This window comes from Anser brachyrhynchus (genome assembly GCF_964034855.1).
Source record: "Anser brachyrhynchus genome assembly, chromosome: 2".
NCBI lineage: Eukaryota > Metazoa > Chordata > Aves > Anseriformes > Anatidae > Anser > Anser brachyrhynchus.
Window position 1 is genome coordinate 45,165,893 of NC_137695.1, and position 21,409 is coordinate 45,187,301.

Genomic DNA, 21,409 nt, shown 5'->3' on the forward strand with positions numbered 1-21,409 from the left:
GTATTTCATAATTTCCACAAATAGTTGGATTTTATATTAACAAAGAATTACATGTATCTACACACATCCACGTACACACTCAACATCTTCATATATTCACAAACAAAGAATATATTTCAACATTCCTTGAAAACATAATAACCCGAAACCACAGTTGTATTTGGATATTAAACACTGTTGAACAGCTAAATATCTTAAGTGTTAAAATCTGCTAGGGAAGTATTTTACCAATTACTTAGCCAGCTGTCCAAAACTTTATTTTTCAATTCTCCAAATTTCCCAAACATTTTGGATTTGGCAACTTAAATAAGAAACTCTTTAGATTTAACTGGAAACCCAACTTTCTTTTATCTAGCTAATTATTTATTTTTGGGGAAACGTACATTTCCTTTTGAAATTATGAATTTGATGTGCAGAATTGCATTGACAAAACATTTGAGCAAGCACTTGTGACTTATCCTGCAGAGGATGCCTATGGCTAGAAGGTCTCTGGCAAGGTGCCCACCTCATGGCAGGACTCCTCTGTGCCCAGAATGGGTCCCACTGTCCACGCTCAGCCCAGGCTAACGGTGCCACGGGTGGCTGGTTCTCTTCTCCCCAGAACAGACAGGGCAATGCTGCTGGGCTGTTTGTGTTGGCCCAGCAGCCAAACCACCCTGTGTGCAGTAGGGAGTTCGTGTGTTCCCATGGCAAGTGGGTGAAGGTCAGCAGGGCAGGCGGTGTCAGACCTCCTGCTGCACCTTCCCTGGGGTCACTGCCAGCTTTGTGCGTCAGGTGGTGCACGCAGAGATGAGGGGAAGCCCAAAGTGAATGTCGCATGCCACAACTGGTAAAGGTGTGACCAGGCTGCTTTCTGAGGCCAACTTCAGGAGCTGGCAGATGGTCAGGGATCCAGCTGGACAGACCACTGCAGGTACTTCCTTGCCTGAAACCCACAGAAAACCATGGGGAGCAGAAGAGTGTCTGGGATCACAGTGAGTCACTGATGTGTCCCGTGGGACTATCTGGAATGGATATCCAGCCTCAACCTCTTGCTTCTTTCTGAAACGCATACATGGCTCAGATGATGGCTTGTGGGCTTCCATCAGTCAGACATTGGGATGAGTTGCCCAGGGAGGTGGTGGAGACACCATCCCTGGGGGTGTTAAAGGAAAGGCTGGACATGGTGCTTAGGGACATCGTTTAGTGGGTGACATTGGTGGTAGGGGGATGGTTGGACCAGGTGATCTTGCAGGTCTTTTCCAACCTTAATGATTCTAAGGCTATTGTCTTACATCATTCATTGACATCTTACTTGCTGTAGTTACAGACATTTGTGAAAATAAGTACGAAACAGGCTTAAAATGTGCTCCCTCTCCCGCCTTCTAGCATTTGACAAAACTGTTATAACATAAACACACACAACCTAAGCTAAACAGCTACGATGTGCACTCCTTCCCCACACAGGTGATTTCACCTTATTTCTTTTTTCCTGTGGACTTTTCATGAAAGTGACAGAAGACTACAGTAGGAGAAGATGACTTCAAATACACTGGTGGAAATTACACTAGGGGAAATGCAGAAAGATGGTATTTAAAATTCTTCTTTAGGGTTGTTACTGTTCATTTTTTGTTTGTTTGAAGTGTAAAAGGCAATTAGGTTTTAGTGAAGTTACCCCATAAATGCAACCTTCTGGAATTCTGTCTACATCGTGAGGAATACTTGCCCTTTATGATATATGCAGAGGCAAGGCAGCCGTGCTATAGTATCTCCTTGCTGCAGCTCTTCCAGGCATATTGCACACTCCCCAGTATCTTTACTCAGCACATCCTCTGAAAAAAGAGCACAAGATTGAACAGTTAAAAAGCAGACTACAACAAGGAAAGTGTTCTCTATTCATAATATCAAGGACAGCTACAGAAGATACTTCTTAACCTGCAGAAAGCCCTCTCAAGGTGAGGTTCATTCACACATGCCAGGTGACAGAAGATTCCTAACGGGAGACATCTTAACAGCTCAAATTAAAGTATAGTTATGATTCAGTTTCTTGCCTAAACACTGCTGTAGCTCAAAATGAAGTCCTGTAGGAAGACAACCACATGGAGAAGAGGGGTAGCTATCATCAACAGCCAGTAATTCTTTGGTGTTTATACTCTCTCAGCAGATGCACAACCCACCACACAGATTGCTCTGATCTGAACTGGGAAACCTGAGCTCCGAACCACACAGCTGCTGCATACACAAGCTGTGCTGCTGACCCCAAGAGCCAAGCCCTGGAAGAAGTTGGTGCCATCATCCAGATGGCACCTAGTGCCTCCAGGGCTCTGAGGATTCATTCTGGGTGGGTTTTGCTCAGCTGTCCCCTCCTCTCCATGTTCAGTTGTCACTACAGAAGTTAAGTCCAAGCTCAAAAATAACGTTTCTCTGGGCGAGACACTGACGTTAATTTACTGGGTACAGATTTTATTAATTTCCTCCCTCTAAACACAGCCTGTCATTTGCTTTCTTCTACTATCCTACTCTTCTCTCTTCCATATATCTGGCTTTCTCTAACTTTTACCAGCCTCTCCAGTACTCTTATTTCACGTCTTCCGCCTCCCCTTCTCACATCGCATCAGCATGTTCTACTACATCCCATCTACCTTTTCCTCAATGTAATTATCTGACTGTTGGCAATAGGAATGAAAGTTTTCCATCAGGGAAAGATCAGTGCTGAAAACCCTAAATTCCAGGCGATATTCATTTCTTGCAGCATTACCAAGTCCCAAAAGAAATGAGGAAAAAGTAAGTTACTAGGAATGCACAAGAGTTGGCTTTCAAACAGAAGTTTCTGGGAAAATATTTTTAATAAAAACCTTCTCTCTTGGACACTGCTCTCAGCCAGAAGGCGGGATGCACAATTCAGCCTTAGCACAACACAAACCAGGAGGTCACATAAGGCCCAGTTTGCCAGAAGCAGGTTAAGAGCATTGGTTAGAAGCGACCTCACGCAGCGCACTGTTACCAAAAGGGGACCACGCAGCAACCAAGCAATCTCTGGCAGATCAGAACAGTGCACACTTGGCAAAGTAAGGACCGTGTGTTTGAATTCCTGCAGCTTCTGGGGAAAAGTTTCCCCTTTGTAACCAAAAGGAGTCTAAAGGGACTGTTTGTGGAGACTGTGATTCCCTGGTACAACCAAGAAACCATCATCTTTAAGGTATGCTCTCTAGTGTCTCCAATACTTGTCACTGTGACTTTCCAAGCAGACAGAAAATGACGAACATACAGCTAAAGAGCCATCGCTGCCAGAACAAGTGAAATGAAGATGCATGAAATCGTGTCTACCTTGTTTCTCCAGGAACTGTAGCGCACTGTCTTGCAGGTGCTTGGGTTTCTAAAAGGGTACTTGTTTCAGTCTCTGCTATATTCATTGGTTATGCTAAAAATGCAGTATAATGCCACGTGTGTGGCATCTTCATGGGGATATGTGAAGAATATCTAACGTGAGACGAAATGTTATAAAGAAAAAATACCCCCTCAAAACATAATACACACACCACAGTGAAGAAAATTTAAAAATGTATTTTACACATGGTAATATTATTTGTAGGCATTGTTTTAAGAAATTGCTTCTTTTTTTCTATCAGAAGTTGTAAGCATCCATGAACCAAAGAAGAAAAGCAATTTAAAACAATGCAAAAGCTCTTAAAAACTCATCTGTTCTTACAAAATCCTGACACTAAGAACCTGCCCTGAAGAAGGTGCTATGGATAAATACTTTCTTGTCTATTTTTTTTTTTTGTATGAAAAGATATGAAAACATCTGACACCAGGAGACAAAGACTGTACAGACAGTATTGTCCTGGTACAGAGATATTAATCTTTGCCCGAGGCTCTCAGACACTACCCTCTTAGACTGCCTGTTTGTTCAAATACTTTGCCAAAAGTCCTATAAGCACATCTACTCTTCCTACAGCTGGGTTACAGGAAGAAGTGCCATAAATAATTCAAGCACTTACCATATACGCAGAGCTCACTTAATAAAAATCATTTTTTCCAGAGTTACTTTATCAGCAATTGGTGCCCAAAACAAAATGGCACTAAGACACCTCCAGTGAATTAAACCTCAGGCTCCTTTCCTCAGCGCTCTCAAGAGGGAGGCATTTAGACAAGCTTTGATGACAAAAATTAAAATGCTGTCCAGTAATAATAAAATTTATAACAGAAAACATTCCTGTGAACTGCTTTTACACCACTCTCTATTGTATGTGTCTGGCTTAACATGTGCTCCCCAGACTTCACAATGTTTGGGTCAGACCTCCTGCCGAGCATTTTGAGAAGATTCTGCACCTTTTGGCTAGCACCAGGACGAGATGCCAATTTAAACATTTTTATCTCCCACCATCCCTGGCCTAAGTGTCTGAGAGTCCTTTTCTTTCCTCCAGTCCTCCCATACTCTCCCCAGATGCCATTAGTCTCCCTCTTGCCAGTACTGGCCCTACTGAGCAAGCCCCAGGCAAACACCTTGACCCCCTCCCTGGCTTCAGCCCTGACTTTCCCGCTGGGATGCTGCTGTTGGGTGCACACCACGCTTGACGCAGTCATGCCAGGAGGAGCTGGTGTAAACGTTGAATGTGGCTTTGGAAACCCAGCATGGTTCTGTCACAGCTGGAGTAGGTGGGAAAGGTTTTGTTAATAGGTTTCAATGGCCTTCTTCCTCTTAAACACCACCGAGTTAGCACTGTGCACTTCTTGTGTCACCTTGTAGATCCTGTCAGGCTCTCACACAAGAGGAAAAGTAAGTACTGAAGAAATAGGCACAAAATACCCAACTGTTATGAATGCCCGAGTGCAACTTGGCACTGCCCGCCAACAGAGTCCAACCGATGCAACTACTCTACAACTGGCCACACATGGAGAGTGGCAACACCAATACCGAATTGTTCAAGGACATGCCACACTTTTAGACTGACTCCATTTTCACAATTTGATGTGATTCAGATCACCAGTCCCAGATAAACAGGAGGGGAAAAATAAACTGTTTGACCTGGACCCAGTCAGGCTTTCTTCTGTACTTGTTTCATACAGCCCTGTCCTGTACAAACACTGGCTTACACCAGATTGAAGTCACTTTGGGGGCCATTTACCACTGACTTTTAAATGCATCTGTTATGGAAAAATGTGTAAATGATTTCACATAGACCCACTGCAGTCTGAACAACTTTTTTGTTTTCATAATTTCTTGTAGTGCAGTGATTCATCAGATGCATATTATTCATTTTACCTTTTTTTTTTTTTTAGGAGAAAAAAAGAGAAAGGAGAAAAAAGAGAAAGGAGAAAAAAAGAGAAAGGAGAAAAAAAGAGAAAGGCGAAAAAAAGAACAGTTTGAGATCTCACCAATGTTATGGTTAAAACGTTCATATCAGTGTATTACCTAAATGGAAGTGGGAAGAGGAAATGAGCAGAAGCCACATTTTTCCATTTCGCCCACACATGCATACATACACAAACACTCACCACACCCCCACATCCATCTGCCTCACACCAAACAGGAGGTAAACACTCCTCCACCTTCCCAGCTATTGCAACAAGCACTCACTAGCCCAAGACCGGTGTCAAAGATGAAATCTGGCAAAAGAGCAGAGTATTTCCCTCCTGTGTCTGCTCAAATACTTCTTTCTCCACTATCCCTGCTTAATAGGACTAGTATTTTAACTTTCGGTTGTCAGTAATTTTTCCTTCCAGAATCCTACTTTTATCTTTACTGACAGATAATTTTTATTCCACTTGAGCATTTGTAGCTAGATACGCAGTAATCTAAAATACAATCATCCTGGCAACTTTGTACATAAATTTGATTAAAAACATTTTCTAGAACTTTTGAAAAATATATCTAAAAATTAAAATCTAAAAAGCCACCAGCTCAGCCATGGTTAAAATTATAGGCAATGCCCATGATGAAATAGTCTGTCTTTAAACTGGGGACTGCAAAAGCACATGCAATACATACCCCATGCATGAAATCATTTAAATGTGTGCTACCGCTTTCTGTTTCTCTTTTTAAAATGCAGATAGAAGTAGCCCTAGACTCAGGAAACCCTGAGTCAAATCATGAAGGCTGTGCTTGGGGAGATATAACCTTGCAGCTGCAGTATTTTGTTTTTCTCTAGACATTCAGTGGAACACAAATTAGAAAGACCTTCAATCTAAGTGTGATTTTATTTTTTATTTTTTAAATATCAACAGTTTTTTCCAAACACTTATAAGCTTAAATTTCTGTGGAAGTTGCCACCACAGGTAGCTTAACAGTGAAGAGAACACTAAAGCACACCCTATCATGAATATGACTGAAACTGTTTGGAATACACCTTCTGAACAGTATCTTAGCAGCATTAAAACTGGCAAAATAAGAGCCTTAAGGGGTTTAAAAACCTTGGTGAAACTTCATTAAACTGCATATTACCATATATGTTACACATTCATTCATTTTTTGTTACTGATCACTAAAACTCTTTCAGTTAAGTATTAGAGACTTGTTTTGTGGTTTTTTTTTTAAAGGTAAACAATACATCAAGCTCTAGACATCTAGAATCCAACATTTATTTGCACAAATTTCATTAATTCTTTCACATTGCAGAATTTATTCTACACTTTTACTAACGTTGCCTTCTGGGAAGATCCAAAGTATTTCCTTATACAGTTACAAAACCAAGCAGACCAACTGAACCTACGCTTTCCACAGGTAACTATTTGGTAGCCAGCAAGTAGGTGTATGGGATTAACACACTGTTAGATCACGTTATTGACTTCATTTTTATTTTTATTTATTTTATTGACTCCCACCTGCATCTATTTCCCCCCCACACACACACTCTTTCCAGCTGCACTGGCAGCCAAGAGGGCCCGCCATGTCCTGGGGTGTGTCAGGCACGGCACTGTGTGCAGTGTGGGGCACCACGATATAAGAAGGACATCAAACTATTAGAGAGTGTCCAAAGGAGGGCTATAAAGATGGTGGAAGGTCTAGAGGACAAGATGTATGAGGAGTGGCTGAGGCCCCTTGGTTTGTTCAGCCCAGAGCAGAGCAGGCTGAGGGGAGGCCTCATGGCGGCCTGCAGCTCCCTCACGAGGGGAGCGGAGGGGCAGGCGCTGAGCTCTGCTCTCTGGGGACAGCGACAGGACCCGAGGGGACGGCATGGGGCTGGGACAGGGGAGGGTCAGGCTGGGTGTGAGGGAAAGGTTCTGCACCCGAAGGGTGGTCAGGCACTGCAACAGGCTCCTCATGGCACTGGTCACAGTACCGAGCCTGTCAGAGTTCAAGAAGTTCAAGAAGGACAACGCTCTGAGACCTAGGGTTTGGTTTTTAGGTGGTCCCGTGTGGAGCCAGGAGTTGGACTTGACGATCCTTGTGGGTCCCTTCCAACTCAGGATATTCTGTGATTCTATTTACTACTACGTTTTTCTCCTCTGCACACCCATTTCCCCCAAAACATCATTCTTTCTAGGCCTACTTTTTCTACTTTCCTGCCTTATCACCCCACATCATCTCATCTCATTTATAGTTACAATGCAGACACTGGAGAAAGGAGATGAAGATTAACATAATTAGCCACCATCAGGTACAAACACAATGGACAGCCTTCTTATTCAGGGTTAATATCCTTGTGAGAAGTGAGCACAGGAATGGAAGGGAAAGGGGCCATTGTGCAGGGCACGCTTCTCTCAGGGAGCTCAGGAACTATCCTTACAACATCATACTGACTGCAGGCAAAAGCCTTCTCTCCTGGTCCATCCTCAGCACTAGGAAAGAAAGCAGCTTCTTTGAAATGCTGCCCTTGCTTCGGTACTGGGGCTGGACAAGAGGAACATCTTTGGTTCAGCATTCTCCAGCTGGGGATCATTCTTGAATGACCAGGTCAGCCCTCTGCTGCAGAGCTCAAAAACGGAGGCAGAAAGACTCTGAAGGACAGCTGATTCTTTACTGCTCAGTGGGCCCTAAGTAGCAGGGGGAAGATCATTCAGTTGTCACTGCAAAAGATGCTGATTTTCTCCCTCCAAGCTTCCCAAGCTATAGGTTCTGAGAGCAGACTTAGCGAGGCATAGCTGAATATGTTGGCTTGGCTCACCGATGAAGCTGTACTCTGCAGCTAGAAATTACGCTTTGCCCTGCCCTCAGCAAGGAACGAACCTTCTGAAGAAACAGTGGGTTCTTGACCAGAAACAATTCTTATTTGTCTCTGTAGCTCAAATAATAAAAGGTATGATTTTTGAAGTCTAGTGCTTTTACTAGAGCCTCAGCTAAGTGATTTTCAACATTTACAACAGCAGAAAGCTGAGTGCAGGGTAGTTCAGAATTCAGCTTTATTGAGTAACTTTAATTCAAGTTCCTTCTTATTCTGCTGAAAGAAAAACCCACTAATATCCAAGTGCTACTCAACCATGTACACATTGCCACTTTCCATGCATTTCCAACAAACACAGCTTCAAACACAATTGCACAACTTGCACTGTAATACTCTGAACTTAACCAATCTGAAAACACCTTCCCCACGACAATGTACAAAAACAAAACCTCTCCTAAAACCAACCAGCTACAGAAAATGTGACACTTCCTCAAATACCAACAAAGCATTTGGTGAATTGTGTGTGTGTGTTGGGGGGAGATGATTGGCATCTTCCTCTTCTTTGCTTGCAACGTGGCAGCCTGTTATAATTTCCTATTCAAAGTCCAAATATTATCCTTGTTCTCTCTTTCCCTCTCATGTTCTCAGTGCTGGTCCAAGACTGAGATATCTGTACACGAATAGATACCCGTCATGAAAGGCTTCCTGCACAAATACTGCCTACAGTCTTTGGCTCTCCTCTCTCCTTAAACACAAGCACAGCACCAAGGGAGCAGACAAAACGAAGAAAGTGAAAGTCATAAGAAAAATATTTGCAATGGAATATGGCCTAATTTGCAATACCTGCATCACAAACACCTAGAGAGAAGTGGCTGTAGAAGTTTCATTGCTTCTCAGCTAAAGCCCAAATTTTAAGAACTGAATTTAGATTTTTGTGCAACAGTCTCAACCTTCAGAAGCCAGTTCTCAGAAATAACTAGATGTTTCCTGTTCAGTCAGATAAGGATCGGGTGTGTCTGGTAGTGAAAAAATATTCACTTTGTATCGAATAAAGATGAAAACAGGAATAGTAGTGATAGACATCCTTTCTATTCAACTCACTCCCCAGAAAAGTCTATAGTTCTGGCTACCTTGATACAATTCTAAGCAGGTAAACTAAAGAAAAAAAAAGAGGAGAGGTATTTGTGCACTGAGAAAAGCAGTTCTTTGGTGAAGTAGTTTACCTCAGTGGCCACAATGGAAATCTATCTACAACTTCAAGAGATGTGGTCTCAATACAAACTACCGTACCGCACAAAAACCCTTCAAGTCACAAGTAATATGGCTTTCATACAACATCGAATTAACATATGTTTGCATCCCAGGACTCATGATGCAGAGCTAGGCTTTGAAAAAAGGCCAAGCAGTCTGGGAAATAAAGCTCCTCAACTCCAAACAACTACATCATAGCCACTCACTCCTAAGCTATGATGATCAGTGTACCAACTTTCTCAAACCACATTCATGCTTTTGGTAGAGAGTATTGGGGTGAAATAGATAATCACACAAGTTAAATTTTATTAGCCTGATTGGACATGAAATGCCTTGTGCTCCTGTCTTGAGATTTATTGCCAGAGTGACTCTGCGTTTCCACAGTGATTCAAGATTTGCTCTGGAGACAGTGGAGACAATTATCTGATTGACTCTGAAAGATCTGCTTAATCTATAGTCTTTCCAACTTCTATTTAATCAGTCTGCTTGCAGTTTGACGTCCTTGAACATTAAATCATCTCAGGATAGCTAAACAACCTTCTCCTCTTGTGCAGATTTCTAATGACAAGTTCTGTTCACCACATTTGTAAGTACTGTGTCTTTACGCTTTCAAATTTTTGTCTAGATACAGGTACCTATTCACAGTAGAACCACAAACAGTGTTGTCTTCCAGAGTGTGATGTGAAGAGACTTTGTGCCAAACTTACCCATCCTATACCATCTCCATTACAAATGAACTGGTGCATACTTATGTTTTGAGTGACTGAAGGGGTAACTTCTTGAACAGTGTTCCTTGGGGTGCTGTGTCTGTCCCAGGGCTTCCCCCTCCTTTCAGAAACACTATTCTTGAGAGATAAAAATAATTCTAAATATTTCTCACCAGTAGGGGATTGAGTAAAAAAGTCTTGAACATAGCAGTAACAAACTAGTGCCCCACAGTACAACTACATCATGAATGCTGTACCCAAGCACTCACCGGTTTGAAACAAAAACTTCTTTATGGCAGCTCATGGAACAAAGAAGCTGCCTTTAGGCTGTTTTCTTTTTTTTTTTTTCTTTTTTTTTTTTTTTTTAATTTTAAACCACATGACCTCTCCAGCTAGAAGTTATTAATCTTGTATAGGTCTTGTCAGGAGTTAAATCAAAAGTAGCATGTAAAGGGGCAAACCCACAAGAAATGAAAAAGAAGCAGAATAGGACTCCTCAGGAAACAGCGTGAAGAACTATCACTGGAGTATACCCCCTCCTTCGCTCCACTGCATAAGAATGATTTACACTTCTCAAGGCTGAGTTTACCATCAAAGAGGATCATATACCACAAACAAGCTACAAAAAGGAGTGGTTGAGTAAGTGGCCAGAGGCAACCAGCACGTACTGCTGACAGACAAAGAGTCTGCAGCAGTTAGAAAGGATTCTTATATAGCTGGGAGTTACTTGGGATGAATTAAACTTACAGATGTGGGCAAGAAAGAGCATCACCGCGAAATCCACACATGCAGATCTTTTATCATTTTTATTCTTTGGTACACAATGCTTCTTATCTTTGAGGAATAAATCAAAGAAAAATATTTAAGGGCTACTTATACATCCTTGACTATTTTGTACCAGCACTAAGTAACTGCTGACAGGGGCAAAATGAATTTAGGTCTGTTGAGAACTAGGGATTGCAATCCAGAGGTCAAGTCCAAAAAGGCCTGAACCGTATGGTTCCAGCTAGAGCAAGAGGCAAGAAATGCGAGAAAATTCGGTAGTGTAGTTTGCTTTGTGCAAAGATAACTTATTTAGCAAAGTTAATAAAAAACAAACAAAAAACCACCACAACCAACCAGGCATAAAACCCAGAGCAGTAGGGAAGCATCTACAGAAGCATCTTCTTGTAGAAAGTCATGTGGAAATTAGATACAATGAGGAAAAGATACCACTGTGGTCAGGAGGAGGGGGAATAATTCCTTTCATGCAGAGACAGTTCCCTGCAAATAGTTTTATGGTCAGAAGGAAGACTTAACTATGATGCTGGAGTCTGTTAAAGCAAACAACTTTGCCAAATCAAGAATGGACATTATTGCCAAGAAGGCTCACAAAGACCGGGAGAGGGAAACAGAGCGTGGATATAGCAAAATAGGTACTACAGAAGTTGACTGTCTCTCATCAAACTGAAGGAAAGGTCTGAAATGGCAAAGATCTGGCAAATGCAAGATGTTGATGTGACTGTACAAAAGGATCCCCACCAAGGCTAGGAAATCCCTCTTGCTTTGGCAGCTTTTAAAAGTGACTTTAAAAAGACCTTTGGCAGCTTTTAAAAGTGACTTTAAAAAGACTTTAAGCTTATTTTTCCCCAGCATAAAGGAGACTAAAATGACTACAGAAGTGAGTTTTTCCAAACAGTGAGGTTCCAACCATTCATTGTCACTGAAACTATGGTCAGAAGCCAGATAAAAAAAAAAAAAAAAAGAAAGAAAAAAGAAAATCATTACAAAGCAATTTGGAAGTTTCATTCTAGTAATGATCTGCAAGAAAATGAGAGCGTTGATGGGGACCTGCTGGCTTAATGAAAGGTATCTATGAGAATTCTCATTTACCACAACATAGGTAAAGCAGGCAGATTAGAAACCTTTATAGAAGGAAAGGGTATGAGAATAGTTTCTCTGAAGAGCAGAGAGAATGGAGCCCAGTTGTAGTTAGCTGTCCTTTTACTCTGGGCAACATGGGCTACTTTAATGGTGACTTGTTTTGAAGTTGACTGTAGGATTTGATTCAGTGTTTTGTTCACTTTGTTCTTTTTCGGGTTCTTATTCCAGTCTTCCTACAGATGCCCTGATCACACTGAATTTTCTCAGCTCTTTTCTCCAGTCCTTTAACAGTGGCCAAATAACTGACTCATTTCTTTGCAAGCTTGGAATGGCGTTTGGTTTGATCTGATGCAAAATGAATGCACAGGGAGCACTAAGGAAGATGGCATGAAGGATGAAACCGTAAGCCAAAGATCAAAACAAGAAGAGGGGAGAAAAAACAGGCATGTCTGACTAAGATGCTATTCTTAGGGAGGATACGATGCGTTACTGAGCACCACACGATGAAAATGCTGGTGCCAAAACTCAGCATGCATAAATTCTGGTTTATTAACCCTAGTGCCAGGTGCTACATCAACAGGGTGCTGTGCCCAGCAGGACCTAGATCAGTCTCCTCCAAGCAAAAATTGCATGTCTGGTGTCAGTGCGCACACAGGACAGGGATGTAATCACTGCATAATTTTCACTTGTTTTCCTTCCCTGTTCACAGCAGACAGACTGCTTTTTACGAGCTATTCCTATTTTAAATGTAATTAGCTTTGCTACAAAGATGGATCCCAGAACACATCTGAATGCAAGAAGTTCTGATAACATCAAATATTGAGTCAGTTTTCAAAGTTATCTCAATTTTTCTGCTCTACACTAACCCATAATCCAGTATAACAATTTATTCCAGCAAGCATAGAGAATATGGTGTTTCTGGTGCTAACAAATACCCACGGGATTTTACTATCCCAGTAAGTTACAGAGTATGTGGGCGTTTAGTTCCAACAACCTTCCTTTACTTTTCTAAAGCGAACAGCATCAACTTCTAGATCCTAGTAATTAAGTCAAATAAAAGAAACAATTTCAGTGTTCATCAATCATGATCATTCCTAATAATAACACAAGACGATTAACCCAGGAGATGGATTTAAAAAAAGAAGTCCCCAAAGACAATTCTCCAACATTTGTTCAGCTTTACACACACAATCTGGCAGTGTACTTCTACAACCGTATTAAAGTTTTATTTCTCTCCTCCTTTTTAAATCTACAGGCTATCAAAGCTATTGGACACCGTTATGACAACACGGTGTTTCAGCTAATAAAGCCATAGATCAAAACAGACTTGCTTAGAACAGGAGGGAAAAAGATAAAAACGTTAATCAAACGATTCCTTCCCCCCCATCTCCCCTCCCCCAAACAAATGAGCATTGTTTATGGTCTAAAAATTATCACTGAATCCTACATTATTGCTTAGTCACATGAAGGTTATCCATTACCTAACACTATACACAAAGGCTACCTAGACTTTGCACAAGAAAACAGGGGATGAGGAAAGTGGTAGAATTGATTGAAGTTTGATATGGCTTTGAATTTCAGATAGTCATTGGGGTAGGGTTAAAATGGAAGCCGTCTAAGGTGTTTATGAGGCAACTTTAACAAGGTTTCATAACTGTTAATGTAGCTCACCACTAAACCTAAGTGAAGTTTTTCCTGTGCGGTAGAATTCAGGGTTACTTTGCAGCTGCAAAAATCTGTGGCCACAGAAGAGACGGTTACACAGACTTCAGAGAGCAAGGAGGTTCCTCCAGGGAGGACGTGCTGTAGCCTACCATGTGCTAGCCTTTGCAGCTTGGTAGCTCTGTCAGTATACAACCAATCAGTCACTGTCAATAGACAATTTACAAGCTGGTCTAGAATCACTGGATTTTGCTACAAATACCTAACTCTGGTAAATTTTTCTCTGTTAAGTTAAGCAGTGACAATCATCCCCAACTTAGACGTGAGAGTACTCTACCACACTGTGTTTTCATTCAGCTTATTTTGAAAGAGCTAGGCTTGCTCTACCACTGAACTCCCCTGCAAAAATTGTACGAACTTCCTTTATTATTAAGGTCTTGAGTCTGCAAGTCAGAAGTGCAACACTATTTAAATAATTAAAGGGTAGCAAGTTTTAAAGCAAGATTTTAATCTGAAGGAAAAACAAAAATAACAATAACAACGACAAACCAAACCAAACCAACCAAACAAACAAACCCAAAACCAAAGAAACCTTACAAGTGGTATTTCAGGCTATATTTTCAATTGATCTGCCCTTGGGGCAGTTTCTGAGCAAGAGGGAATGCTGCTTATTGCTTTGTATTTCCTTAGGAAAAAAAAATCCTGATCTGCAAGTCATCTGTCCTAGTTCCCGCAAAACAGAATGGAATTTTGGGAAGGAAACACCATGAAATTCCAGCAAAGATCACTCAGTGAGATGCTGTTTGGCATTTATTTTTTAAAAAACTAAGATTTCAAGTCAAGTACATTTTATTTCAAATTTCAGCCAATGAAACATACTCTCTAAGGTTAGGAAAAGATGTGTGTTTTCAAGTGTATGGTTTCTGCAGAGCAGCTACAGAAAATATGTCAGTTTGCTACTAACAAACAAGTAAAATCTCAAGGTTTTAGAGGCATCAGACTTAAAGGCTGCAGAATTACTATTCAAAACTAGGAACATTATTTTCCCTGAAGCTAAATTCCCAGCAGTCACAAGACTGCAGCAGTTGCAGACACGATTTATGACATCCTCCGAATGACCTCTCAAAGCTAAAGACTGATTAAGTGTAAGACACGGAAGGTAGCTCCTATCTGCCCGGATCACATGATGCAGAGTCACAGCACCGTGAGCATTTGCTATTGAGCTAACAAAACTGCTCCTCGGCTTTCTGCTGCATGCAGCACCGCACTGCCATTATGTAACAGAAGCACAATGACATACAGAACATAGCGAGTCCTAACCTGATCTGAATCGCTCCTTTCTTCACCTGCACCTGTTCTTTGCAGCACCAGTTCACAGGTGTATCTGTAATTTTCTAGGACAAGAACTGTCATTTGACTTCAGCAGCACTGTCAGTACCAAAGCAAGACAACAGCAGCATCTGAGATTAGAAGTAGCTTGTAAGGAAAAGAAACAACTTGAGCTATTCAGCACATGAATGATTCTATTTTCTCTACTTCTTTCAGAAACAATCAGGCTTGTTCGACAGTTGTCAAAAGCTTTACTGTATTTATCCAGTGCTGCACAGAAAATATTCCCATGGCACATGTATGCATTTATGTAAGGGCGATTCCAACGTACTGAGAAAAAAAGTGTTGTCTCACCCTCAGGAGCTGAAGTAAGCATGAGGTGACATTATAGCTGGGTTGGCCAAGAGTGATTTATGATGGCTGTCGCAGGAAGTACTGTCTGGTGGCTTTAGGCCTGGCTCAAGGGCAAGTATGCAGAGAATCAGCCACCAAAGCACCCTTCTCTCCAAAGGTTCATTAAAAAGAGCCAGTCCTATTCACAACAAATCAGGGAAAAGTTTAAAAGATGAATGGATGTGATGTCCGATGTCCCAAAGTTTTATACTCCTAGGTAGGATGCAAACACGTTAACTCGAATTCCATCACAGCAAGAAAATTTAGCATAATCTGTTGAGCATCCCCAAACCGCACCATGAAAATTAGCTGTCATAGCTGCTTTACAAACCTATGCTTCCCTTTCTCTTACATGAAGAGTAAGGTAATGAGCAACGTTGGTATCTTAAGCCGCCGACACCACTAAGCCTCCAAGATTGTATCTTACCAAGATAAATGGGGCCAGTTTGCAGCTCTGAGAAGTGTTCCAGACATTTGGGGCCCTTTTCTCTCAGTTACACTATGTTCCCATTTCACAAGCTTTCTTCACAGCCACACCATTAGAGATATACAACTTACTTTTTTTCCTGGTAGCAAAGGGTTGACAGTTTGTGGGTGTGGAGGAAAGATTAGAGACTGCAGCCTCTGAAAATGCTCCAACTCCACACTATCATGGACTGACCCAATTCATCCACTGACTGAGGCTCAAATGGGGTCACAGAAGCAAGTCCCACCTCCTTTAGGAGGTAGGCCCACATTGCAGCTTGAGTGTGGCTTTACTTAGTGACATTTCTCACCACTACTCTTCAAAACGAACAACCTTCTCCCCAACAAAACTTAGCTGTAACAGGCTGGTTTTGCAGTGCCGGTTTTCCATGAGACACCAAAAACTGCTGAAAGAGATTTGGTGTGGTTGGAAGGAAATACAGCTTTCCTGAATACAAGGGAGGAAGAGCTAGAGTTGCCTATTCTTCTTGTCAGTCTGGTTTGAATGAGTAGCTACCCACGGCCTACACTGGTGAAAATCAGTGGAAGTTCTCTCCTTGCAGAAACGTTAAAGAATTCCTAAAGGGAGGAAGAGCGAACTAGTCAATATACTTTAATCAAGTTCTTCAAACGCAGTTTCCCTCCCTGAAACTGTGACAATGATTTGCAAGACAGACCATGAAAAGTCTGAGTTGACGTCGTACCAATTCACAGAATAACAGCTGTGCAAATGTCTGAGATTAAACTTTTATTTACAGTAGCAATGTTCCTCTACTGGCACATTAAACAAAATCTCCAAGTTCAACAGATGTTCATCAGTTCAAGTTATTTTTAAGAAATACATTAGAAAACAGTTTTAAAGCATTAAGGAAACTGAATGAACCTCCTACATAATCTGGAGGGTTTTCATGGGTACACAAGATCAAAATAGGAGGAAATGTCACCATTTTAGCTGCAGGCCCATGCTAAGTGTCTGTTTACATGTTAAATTATCCTGCAGAGTATGCTCTTCCCCTGTCACACAGCACCCCTGAGGACAGACTGCAGAACCACCTAGGGCAGAGCAAGAAGCTAGAATCTCTTGGTCGAGAATCTTGTTAGACTCCAAAATGGGAGAACTGAAAATTTCTAAGAAGAATTCTGTATCTCATATGAAGTGGAATGAAAGAACTGCTTTGCCTTGGTATTATTTTGTACTGCTTTGCTGAAAGTCTAGTCCTATTAAAGGATGAGGACAAGGAGGAAGGCTTAAGCTTTTCCTGGCAGACTGGCAAGATGCCCTTTTGCAAGGTCTTTTAGGGTATGGTCTCAGGAATCCTGGCAGAGACGTGAACTTGAAATTAATAATTCTCTTCATTTTCTTCAGACTGAAGTTTTGAGTCAAGACAGGTGACGGCATCGGCCCTGCTGAGTAAAACACCACCCTCCCCTTTTTCATGCACAGAAGTGACCACGGAAATTAAGTCACTGCAGTGGGGAGAACTACCAGCATCACAGATCTCAGTGGTCCAGATGCCAGGCTGTGGTGCGCTTCCCCTCCACTGAGCAATATAAACTAAGTTCTGACAAAAGTAACTTGACCCAAAGATTTCAAAACAGCCACAAATCAACTAAGCTTACAACTTATGCTGGAAAAAGAACAGGTCAGTCCCATTCACAAAGAACGTTTCAAAAATATTTTTGTTTAGTCCTTTAGGTCCTTTATGCATCAAAATGCATATGCTATAGTTGTCATTTAGATTTTGAGAACTTCTACAGCAGGATTATTGCTCAGACAGATGCCATTTCATGATTCTGAAACTCGCACACAGGCCTCAGTTTCACCAAACACGCAGTACGACCACTTCTCTTTTTGAACTGATTTAGAATTAACAGAGTATTTATACCCTCGTGACAAAACCCTGCTTTGCTTCCTTGCTAATCTAAATCAGAGCACTGCTGGAGCTTGAGCACTGCTGCGGTTCAAGTCACCTTGAGTTCGGTTAGACGGCACCAAAATATTTGGCTGGCTGTGCCTGGTACTGGATTCAAACACCCTTAAAGACAAAGTATGTTGTTGAACAAGAAAAGCACGTCGAGTTTCACTCTTGTCTTCCTTCCAGTACACCTACCTTCATTTTCAATGTTTTCTGTAACAGTTTTGCCACGTACTAATCTTCCACTCAAAACAGAGCTGAATAAACTTTAAAAGTAAAACCGTACATGTAATCAGTGCTGTATATGATGCCTGACCCCCTGCTCTTTTTTGGTGTGAGGGCTCAAAATTTCACTTATGGTAATTAAAAAAAATTTGCGAAGTGGTTACCTTGAGGAAGGAAAAATCCTCTAACAGTTCACACGCTGGCTGCAAGATATATTATTCTCTCTCTGAAATTAGACTAGCAAAAGTTTTTCTCCAGGAAACGAACCTCGGTAAATATGTTGGCCGCTAACCAGACCCACTGCTGTATTTGAATTAGAGGCAGGGCGGCCTGAGCGAGAGCAGCCCTGATGTCAAAGCAGCGCTACCCCTGAGCGCGCAGCTTCCAGGAGGCCCGTTCAGAAAGTTTCCAGCAGGACGACGCTCCGACGCGAAGTGCTGACTTGCTGAAACCCAAAATATTCCGCAGGAATGTGCTACTTCAATCAAAACTTTTGAGAGAGGAGAGGCCGGCTCGCGGAGCCAGCCAAGCAGTGCAGTGAGCCGACTGGCTCTCCCCGGCTCCACGGGGTCACTGGCTTCCCCAGCTGGCTGGCCGCCAGGCTGCTGGGCCCTGCTGTCAGAGAGGCCCTTCAATAATAATAATAAAGTCTTACAAAGTGTTCCGAGAGGCAAACAAAGGCATTTCGAGAAGACAAACAGAATTACTTCAGACACAACCAGCTGCAAGGTTTCTTCAAAAGGAACTGGTGGCATTAGTTGCAAGCCCTCTAAAACTAGTTTGCCTTAAGTCCCAAGCAGCCCTCTCACCCGTGTCTTCTCAGGTCTTTTTAAACATCTTCCAATGAAAAAAATGCATCAATACTGTAAAAACACAAACTGAACAATAATTGCATTCAAAGCCTAAATTTCGCCAGGTAAGCCTGATCACCTGCTGTTCAGCAGTTGGTATTTATGTAGACCAACCCAACAGCAAGGAGGCCAAGGCAAGTTGCTTCCAAAGCACCGAGCCTTGCTTGAGAGAAGGGCTCTGCCTGGCCAAAACACACCGCGGCTCTGTGAGCAGCATCACTGGGGGAGTCAGCTCCCAGTGGGCCCTGTGTGCAGCTCGCCACTGCAAATTGGAAAGACCTGGTGCCAGGGGCCTCACCGAACACGCTGAAGATAATGAATGGGATTGGCATGGCTATAGAATATTTTATAAGTGGTTTTCAAAAAACAACCGAAAACCCGGTCAACTACCAAGAAACACGCTTTCTCCACAAAACTGGCTTTCAGCAACCTGTGGCTAGCAAGTGCACAGGACCTATTTGGGCTTCTTGGCAACTCAGCAAGTAACAGTATGAAGGGTGTCCTTAATGGCTAAAAAAAGCAAGACTATGTAAGACAGTAACAGTAAACACCACGATGTTTTTGCGCAATTCAGTTCATTTAAACAGCTATTGTATCAAAATGACTATATACTGGTTCATGGCTGAGCACCACAAGTAGTTCAAGAGATACTTGGAACAAAGTTCCACAGAAAAAAGAAAGAGCTCTTTTTACAGGCCCAACTGAGTAAGCAATGAGATCTCTGTTGGAGGCAAGTCACATGATTTTATAAAGAATAAGGCTAATAAAACGTACTGATTTATTTCTATGAAAATCAGCACAACTTGCAGCATAGAACTGGGACAAATTGGTGACCAGTCCCTTTCAGAAAACACGTGTAAATCAGACAGCTGCCACAGACTGCAGTTCACTGGTCCTTCCTTCTGCCCAAACACAGTTCAGAAAGCAATTAGACATTGCCTGTGAGGACTTCTGTAAACAAACAAACAAAACTTTCTAATCACAACTCAGTCTTACACCATTTTTCTGGGGAAGTCTGTATGCCTTAGACTCGCATTGAAAAGAAAGAATGCTTGTCTTCTCAGAATCACACAATATGTACAGTTTGCTCCCTGACATTTCCTAGAAAGATCTAATCTTCAAACATTTACAGTATCACAAGGAAACATATCCAAAACAGAATTAGATATATACACAGTTCAGTCCAACCACCTAACTTTTAAACATCTCACCGCTTGCAAGTCGAAAGTTCCCTTCAACTACTTGCAACATAAATATATATAGAGAAAAAGCAGGTAAAAGAATATCAGGAGTTCAAGAGGTATCAAGAGTTGACAGCAGCATCTTTTTTTTCTCTAAAGCAAAACTTGAGATGCCCTTATAGCTTACTGATCTTCTCGTCATTTTGCAAACAGCAAAAATACAGGAAAAATGTATGCATCTAGACATCTGTGTGCAATTCTGGGCCTGTAATTACAGCAGCATTTAGTCAAGTTATCGATCTGCTAGTTAATCCTTGTTCATTAGCCTCATTAAATGTATCACAATCATACTACAAAGTAACTATTAAGTGGTACACAACGCTGAAGCCATATCCTCAATTTCTTCGTGCTGCAGTAACTTAAGTAACCAACTATATTCTCTAATTTAAGATTTAGTCCACAACTCCAGGAGCTAACCAACTGCAGTCAGAAGGATTAATGCACACTTCTATTAAGGTTTTATGAGAATGAGACCATAATTCCAGGTAAGTGTGTCTCTCAAACCAATTTCTGCAATTTAGTAGTTTTCTCCTTTCAAGCTTATATAACCACTTCCTAGAACAAGCATCCGAGGCTCTGTATGCTGTAGACACGCTCCTAATTTGACAAATTACATGATTCAGGTAATACCTTATATTGCATTGTCCACAACTGCTTTTGTCGTGCTGCAAATTATCAAGAGAGTGGCTTCATGGGCCACACAGAGGTTTTTATTTGTGCTCATTTACAGGGAAGTTTTGTGTTGTTTTTTTTTTGCTTAAGGGACTGTGCAAAACTAATGAGATGGCCCAAAAGAGCTCCAATTAACAACGTACCAGCTGGGAGAGACAATGCAGGGAAAAAAAGTTTGAATATGGCACCACTGTGATACAAATGAACATCACAAACACCACCGAGAGGTTATGTGATTGCTTTTTCCTTGAAAAAAAGTAAGTCAGCTGAATGTGCTCGTACATACATATAGGAAGCAGCAGGAGCAAAGGATCTCAGTCTGTCAGCTTGTAATTTGTGCACATCCCATCAGCTGGATTACAGCCAGAGCTTGCTCTCTGCCAGCTTGCCACCTTCTGCTCCACCCAAACTGATCCCAAGTGCTTCACTTCTCCCTGACTCGGCTGACTAGCCCGCTTCTCTCTTATGCTCAACAGCTCACAGTACACAGAACCCTAAAAACCTACCTTGGAAACTGCTCAGTCCTAATTTAAAAGACAAAAATAAAACAAAATTACCAGAATAAAAAGAAACAAAACCCCTCTGCTAGATAAAGTCAACTTTCTCAAATATACGGTGCAACACCAGGAGAAAAAAAAATATTTATTTTACCTGAGTACTGTGCTTTGAAATGGATTTCACAACTGCAAGTATATGATTTCAAATTATTTTCGCAATTAATGCTGTTCCTGTAACCCTGATGCCTTATTG

At 41.6% G+C, this 21,409-nt stretch overlaps 1 protein-coding gene across 1 annotated transcript in view; it reads right to left on the reverse strand.

The window, feature by feature from the left end:
- ZNRF2 (zinc and ring finger 2) overlaps nt 1-21,409 on the reverse strand; it is a 60,299-nt gene that overhangs the window by 7,117 nt on the left and 31,773 nt on the right. Inside the window, 1 exon segment of the mRNA XM_080578316.1 lies at nt 1,706-1,811. Coding sequence (XP_080434442.1) covers nt 1,706-1,811 — 106 coding nt within the window.